The sequence below is a fragment of the Hibiscus syriacus genome, unplaced genomic scaffold (assembly GCF_006381635.1).
Source record: "Hibiscus syriacus cultivar Baekdansim isolate YM2019G1 unplaced genomic scaffold, ASM638163v2 tig00110418_pilon, whole genome shotgun sequence".
Lineage (NCBI taxonomy): Eukaryota > Viridiplantae > Streptophyta > Magnoliopsida > Malvales > Malvaceae > Hibiscus > Hibiscus syriacus.
The window spans coordinates 1,546,742-1,554,578 of NW_024062730.1; the positions used below are offsets into that span (position 1 = coordinate 1,546,742).

Below are 7,837 nucleotides of genomic sequence, written 5' to 3' on the forward strand. Positions count from 1 at the left end.
TTCACTGTCACTGAAGCCTTTACCCCTGAACAATGTCAACAATTGATTATCAATACTTCAATCAATACTTCCATACAAGGTAAGATCTTGTCACACATAACTGCTTCAGGTGCTGGAATGACTTATTACTGGATTTTATACTCGAGAGCTTCAAGGCATATATGTTGTTCAAGAAATAACTTTGAATCATTATTTCCCATAATGAGATGTTCAGTCACTTTACCTAATGAATCCATTATCCCAGTCAACTTTGCAGGCACAGTTCGGTTTTCATCTGATTTTGTGTTATATGATGTGATATTTGTTCCAGGTTTTCGATTAAACTTACTTTCAGTCAGTGCATTGTTGAAATTATCTGATCTTAGTGTGTTGTTTTGCAAAACAGACTGCTTAATTCTGGACCTTCATATAGTGATTGGGAAGGGTGAGCTGGTTCAAGGACTCTATTTGCTGCAAATGTCCTCATTCAAAACCAATATTTCATGTAATAACGTTTCTAACATTTTGTCTAATGACTGGCACAATAGGTTGGGTCATCCTAGTCTTCATGTTATGCATCTTCTCAAGAATGCTTTGTTTTTAAAGAATGTAAAAATGAAAGATTCTTTTCAAGTTTGCCCATTGGCCAAGCAACAAAGATTGCCATTTTCCGTTTCTTCAACTCATACTAGACGGTTATTTGAATTAATCCATTGTGACATATGGGGACCTTACAAGCACAAAACATATTCTGGTCAGGCTTCATTTCTAACCTTGGTCGATGATTTCTCAAGATCTATCTGGGTCTATTTGTTGCAGCATAAGTTTTATGTCAACACAATTATACCCGCTTTATATCAATGATCACGAAACAATTTGAACTTGATATAAAGTCCTTCAGGTCTGACAATGCTCCTGAATTAAAATTTACTGAATTGTTCACTAGCTTGGGTATAGCTCATCAGTTCTCATGTGTGGAAACACCCCAAAAAAATTATGTAGTTGAAAGGAAACATCAACATTTGTTGGTTGTTGCTTGTGCTTTGTATTTCCAAACAATCAAGTATTGGGGTGACTGTTTACTCACTGCAACATACTTAATTAATAGACTTCCATCACCTGTACTGAACAATAAATCCCCTTATGAAGTCTTATATGGTCATTTAATAGATTATAGTGGGCTACGAGCCTTTGGCTGTCTTTGTTTTGTTTCTACATTGAAGTCTCAATAGGATAAGTTCTCAGCTCGAGCTTTACCTGCTGTGTTCCTTGGATATCCTCCAGGTGTAATGGGATATCGTGTTTATGTGCTGCAAAGCCAGAAGATTGTTACTTCTCGAAATGTGGTATTTCATGAAGGGATGTTTTCTTTCGAAATACAAAGTTGTCTAACCATTATGTTGACTTGTTTCAGGATTTTTGCTTACCAAAAGTTGTACATGACATGGTTGGTGCTTCACATGTACATGGGACTGAACAGGTTCTTGAACCTACTGAATCAAATGGTGGTGCTTCTCTTGGCTCTAATGACTCGACTAACGGTGCCTCCCTTGGTTCTACTGACTCGACTGGTGGTGCTTTCCTTGATCATACTGATTTGAATAATGATGTTTCTTCTGAATGTGCTGATTCACATGATAATGTTCCCTTAGAACCTACTGACTCGAATAATAATATTGTCTCGACTGATGCTGTTTCAATACCAGTTCGACGTTCTTCTCGTACTATTTAAAAACCATCATACCTTTAGCAATATTACTGTAATAATGCTTCCTCCAAATGCTTATATCCTATTGAAAGTTTTCTTTCTTTTTCAAAACTCTCAACTGAGTATGGAGCTTTTGTTGCAAATATCTTGTCTGTTGCTGAGCCATCCTATTATCATCAAGCTGTCAAATCTCCAACATGGAGGAATTCTATGAGTGATAAACTTCGAGCTATGGATGACCTTGAAACATGGACCATTGTTCCATTACCTGATGGAAAGAGTGTTGTTGACTGTAAATGGGTCTATCGGGTGAAGTGCAATGTTGATGGCTCGGTTAACCGTTGTAAAGCTAGGTTGGTTGCTAAGGGGTTCACACAAGTTGAGGGAATTGACTACATGGACACATTCTCACCTGTTGCGAAGATGACTTCCTTTCGAGTCCTGCTTTCTCTTGCAGCAACACGTAATTGGCACTTGTTGCAGTTAGATGTAAACAATGCCTTTCTCAACGGTGTATTAGATGAGGAAGTTTACATAAAATTACCTCTTTGATACAAATTTGAGCTTAAAGAATCTAAAATGGTTTGTAGGCTTCACAAATCCATTTATGGTCTGAAGCAAGCATCCAGACAGTGGTTTACTGCATTTTCTAATGTTGTAATTCAACTTGGCTTTCAGCAGACTCTATTTGAACATTCTTTGTTCACAAGGGGATGTGGAAATGAATTCATTGCTCTTCTCATATATGTAGATGATATTGTTTTGGCTAAGGAATACCTACAAGTTCTTCATAAAATACAAAGCCTTTTATAAAAACACTTCAAACTAAAGGAGTTGGGACCCCTGCATTATTTTCTAGGCTTTGAAATTGCTAGGAATAGCTCTGGAATTATTTTATCCCAGAGAAAATATGCGTTGCAGTTGTTAGAAGATACAAGTTGTCTGGGTGCCAAACCAGTCAAATCACCCATGCCTTTTCCCTTGAAGTTAAGTGCAAATGAAGGAACGTTACTTTTTGATTCTCAGGAGTATCGACGGTTGATAGGCCGTTTGTTGTACTTGACTAATACAAGGCCAGACATTATTAATGTACATTTATTGAGCCAATTTGTTTCCTCACCTCGACTGCCTCATATGACTGCCTTAAAACACCTTCTGACATACATTAAAAGCTCTCCTGGTCTTGGCTTATTATTTCAAGTTTGGTCCATCAATCACCTAAGCCTATTTATTGATTCATACTACAGTTCTTATCTTGATACAAGACTCTCCACGAGAGGTTTTTGTGCTTTCTTTGGTAATAGCTTGATGTCCTGGAAATCGAAGAAACAGGCTGTTGTTAGACAATCTTCCTACAAGGCTGAATATCGAGCTATGGCCATGGCTACATGTGAATTAGTTTAGCTTGTTTATTTGCTATCTTCATTTCATGAGGATGTTGATTATTCAAGATTATATTGCGATAATCATGTTGCAATTAACCTTGCAACTAATCAAGTGTTTCATGAGAGGACAAAACATATAGAGGTTTATTGTCATTTTGTACGAGACAATGTGAAAGATGGGTTCTTGAAGCTGTTCCATGTTCGTTCCTCAGACCAGTTGGTTGATATTTTCACAAAAACTCTTTGACCTCCCATACATCGTGCTTTCATTAACAAGCTGGGTCTCCTTAACATATATGCACATCCAACTTGAGGGGGGTATTAGGATATATCAGTTTGCATTGTTGTTTGTAATTAGTTAGTTGTTAGTTTAGTTAGTTCATTATTTAGCTGATTAGTTAGATGTTGTAATTCGGTTAATCAGTTAACCTTATAGCTGTATATAAACTAGCCTTGTAAGCCTTCTTTGTTAACAAGAAAGCATTATTCATTTCCAGTATTCTTGATTGTTATAATGACCATTTGTAAATTTTACCCTATAAAATTAGTGGTAAATTGCAATGAATGTTCTGCATTCTAGAATTTTTCATTTTAAAATATTATTTGTAAAAAAGATATGAAAATATGGATGAGTCTACAATGAGTGACATTCTTTTAAATGCACCACTAATGACATACATTGAAACATATCACTAATATAAAATAGGGTAAAATTTGTAAATAGTCACAACAATTTTTAAATTGATTTTATTTATCATTAAATTTTTAATAGTTATAAAATAAACATTAAACTTTGAACTTTGTTAAAAAATAACAATAGTTAAATGCTATTAAGGGGCGAATAACATACTAAATTAATGAAAAACATCTTATTTAACCCCTCAATTATAACTAAAATTTCACTTTAATATTTTTCAACATTTTTAAATAGTAATTCTAAAAAATTAGATTTTTTTTAAAAATATATGAAAATAAATTATTTTTAAAATTTTAAAAAAAATATTTCAAAAATTTCAGTTATCAAGCAATGAATTAATTTTTTATTAATAAAAATTATTTTATAACTAATTACTTATTTAATTGTTTTTTTATTTTTAAAATAAGAAATTTATAATTTTCAACGCCGAAAATTTATATTATCAAATAATACAAATGTTTTTTTTATTACTGATGTGATTTAAGCATTTAACTTTTATTTAACAAATTTAAATGTAATTTAAAAATCATACATCCATAATTTTATAATATCATATCATATAATTTTTAATTTATATGGTACACATTTAATATTTATATTATAAAATTAAAAGATGATATTTATTTTATCTTTACCTATTTTATTTTCAATTTAATGAACCTAAAAAGAATTATTTCAATTAAAATTAAGAGTAAAATTAAAATTTTAGTTATAATTGAAGGGTCAAATGAGACATTTCTTAATGGTTTTGTGCCCATTTTCTAACAAAATTAAGATTTAATATTCATTATGTAACTTTTAAAAAATAAATGTTCAAAAGGATAATTTTGATATGATTTAATGACCATTTGTAAATTTTACCCTGTAAAATTAGCTGTGAATTGCGATGAATGGTATGCATTCTAGAATTTTCCTGAAAATATGGGTATATATTTTCACTTTTTATTATATATAAATAATTATAATATTATTTATCTGTTGAACGAATAACATTAAACTAATATAAAAGTATTTTGAATGTTTATGACTTTTAAAAATCATATTTATATGAGATAAAATTTACTTATATATAAGATAAAGTTTTTAGTTTTAATATTTTTTATATTATTGAACGAGTAAAAATAGAATATTAAGATTAATAAAAAAATAAAAAATAAAAAAATATTTAATAAAAAAATAAAATCTTAACCACCTATTTTAGTTTATTTAACGACTTTTTTTAAAAAAATATAAAATTAAAAATTTTACACAGAAGTGAATCTAACCAAATTTATATACAAGATAAATTACATTTATAAAAATAAAACAATTTCCAATAATTTAGAAACCTGTTGAAATAGAAGTCTAAGCTAATTCAAATACTAACAAAAAGAAGCGGAATTTAATCCAAAACCCTGACTTTAAACCCCATAGATTCACAAAAGAACAAACAAAGTTATCTTTTTTATGTTTATCCAATCTTCACCTACTTCAACTCTAAAACGAAAAAGGTTTATTTATAGCAAAAAGATTCGACATGTACCAAGATCGCCACGACTACAGTAATCTGTTGTTTTTCGATTCGTCGACGCCGGCGAGGAGGGAGTGGACGTTTTTCGAGGAGAAGTCTTTTGAGCTGTGTTTGGTGGAGTTTCCGGAGGGAACTCCCGATCGATGGCAGCTAATTGCCGCCAAGATTCCGGGGAGGTCACCTGAAGAAATAAAGCAACATTTTGAGATTCTTGTTCGTGATGTTTATGAGATCGATGCCGGTCGAGTTCCGGTTCCGAATTATAGTGATAATTGGTTTATTTTCGATTCGGAGTCCGATTCGAATCATCAAATCGATTGCGAATCAAAATCGAAACGGCAGGGCAACGTTGAACGAAAGAAGGGAACTCCTTGGACATTACAGGAACATAAGTATGTGCATTTTCACTTTTTTTTTTCATTTTCCAATATATATATATGTATATGTATACATTACTTGTGAATTCGATTATTTGTACTCGAGTTCAAATTAGTTAAATATTATAATGTTTAATATATGTACACTGTTATACATTGATAACTGACTTTATTATTATAAGTTACGTATTAAATTACATGTTGAACTCAATGATTATCGTATGATACATTTTAATGTATGGTAGGTTATTTTTATATGGTCTGAGAAAATATGGCAAGGGTGATTGGCGAAGTATATCAAGAAATGTGGTGAATACTCGGTCGTCGTCTCAGGTCGCTAGCCACGCCCAAAAGTTTTATCTCCGGTTGCATTCGGGGAAAAAGGCGAGAAAAAGATCGAGCATCCACGACGTTACGATAATCGATTACGATGTGATGAAAGCACTTGTCGAACGGAACATGACTTCCGGTTAGTACTGTTCAACAACCGCCTCCTTCAAGCCATCTAGTAGGAGACTATGGCTATCCGATGCAAGGATAAGAGCTCCAAAACTATGATATTTTGATCTAAAACTTTTTGTATCGAAATTAGCGCAGTAAGGATTTAAGTCGTTTGTTACAGTCTTTGTTTTAGAAAAAAAGATTTTGGAAATGAATTGAAATTTTGAGATTTTATGAATGTTTCATTTGGATAAAGATAATGGTTTGAATGTCACATGTCACATGAATGTTCAATGCAAGCTTATCTCAATTTGGAGAACTTAACTGCAAATAGGGATATATACAAAATTTAAGTTCATCGTAATAAAACCAAATTAGATTATATTCCAATAGCATCTAGAGTACATCAGATTTAATACATTTAGATTCATCGTACCAAAATCAGACTAGATTGGGTCTCAACAAAGCCCATTGGAATATGCAACTCTGTGAGCAACCCTATTGACATAAAATACCTTAAGGTTACAATTGCTCTTGATGATCTTTTGAGATTCGTTGAGTAACAATCCGATGGTGGAAATATCTTCCTTCCAGTTTGCCAGCATATTCACGATAGAAATAGCATCCCTTTCTATTATTGCTTTACGCCACTCGTTGCCCACTGTGAATCCAAGTCCGTGAATAAAGGCCATTGCTTCAGTAGATTCAGCAGTACGAGGGGGATCAATCATTCTAGCTAGACCGCCCACCACCATACCATTACTATCGCACGCCACTACACCAAAAGCTACAGAAGCATTGTGAGCGCTAAAGACTCCATCCACATTAATCTTGATCACGTTTGTTAGTGGTCTAGTCCATTTGATGAGGTGGTTCGTTCTCAATTGGAAGTAAGGAACAATGCTACCAATGTTGGCTTGGTAGAACTCGGCATAGAACCTCCATGCTAGGACCACCACATCCCTATCCTTTTGCATTATAAAACCATATGGCTACAGGTGTATTAAGGGTCATTATAAAACCTTTTAAACATAATTGAGAGGTGGGATCTAACTTGAATAAAACCATTTCACCCTTATTCTCTTATGTTCTACTTCATAATAAAAACAGAATACTTAACAACAATCACATAATCAATCTATCATTGGTTATAACTCTTCATCTAAACAGAAAAAAAAATCGTTTTATGACTGCTACAATCCATTTTATCCTATTAACCCCCCCCCCACTAACTTGTTTGTCAGTAAACTTTTGAACATCGAAAAGCATTGTAGGTGAATCTGAAAATATCCGAGTGTTTTTTCTTACCAAGTATTCTAGATTTGGGGCATTATCTGATCCCCCGGTTGCTTCTGTGACGGGCTGTTGCCGTGTGAAATGGCATTAAAGTAGCTAGATTGGGTTGTTGATCTTGGAAAATTGGTTGATTTTCTTGGTTTCGTGGACTATGGGGAGGGATGTTGAGTTACTCAAAGTGCTTGAAGGATTATGGATACCCATATGGTGTGGCAGTTAATAAGATTAATATAATTATATATTTAATTTTTATCATTGATATATTTTATTATTTTGATTTTAATTTAATAAATTTAATTATTTAATTAGATAATGATATGTTATTTTTTTTAAATTATGTTATTATTAATTTGAATTTACTATAAACTAGTTAAGTCTAAACATCGTCCGACTTATTTGAGTCTCTTGGAGCCCACTTGATGGTACGTTGGCATTTGCTTTCCG

General features: G+C 32.7%; 2 protein-coding genes across 2 annotated transcripts; one reads left to right on the forward strand and one right to left on the reverse strand.

Annotated features, from left to right (window-relative positions):
• Positions 1-5,285: 5,285 nt before the first annotated feature.
• On the forward strand, positions 5,286-6,130 carry LOC120124436 (transcription factor DIVARICATA-like). Its single transcript, XM_039143114.1, has 2 exons — positions 5,286-5,671; positions 5,902-6,130. Exons 1-2 carry the CDS (start codon positions 5,286-5,288, stop codon positions 6,128-6,130), a joined length of 615 nt encoding a protein of 204 aa, XP_038999045.1.
• A 425-nt stretch (positions 6,131-6,555) lies between these two features.
• LOC120124437 lies at positions 6,556-7,074 on the reverse strand. The gene has a single exon (XM_039143116.1). It carries the CDS (start codon positions 7,072-7,074, stop codon positions 6,556-6,558), a length of 519 nt encoding a protein of 172 aa, XP_038999047.1.
• Positions 7,075-7,837: the final 763 nt, after the last annotated feature.

Bases quoted from the DNA above. Each gene is read 5' to 3' on its own strand.
- LOC120124436 (XM_039143114.1), top strand. From the start codon at position 5,286: ATGTACCAAGATCGCCACGACTACAGTAATCTGTTGTTTTTCGATTCG. The intron at 5,672-5,901 runs GTATGTGCATTT...AATGTATGGTAG, and splicing joins TGGACATTACAGGAACATAA to GTTATTTTTATATGGTCTGA.
- LOC120124437 (XM_039143116.1), bottom strand. From the start codon at position 7,074: ATGCAAAAGGATAGGGATGTGGTGGTCCTAGCATGGAGGTTCTATGCC.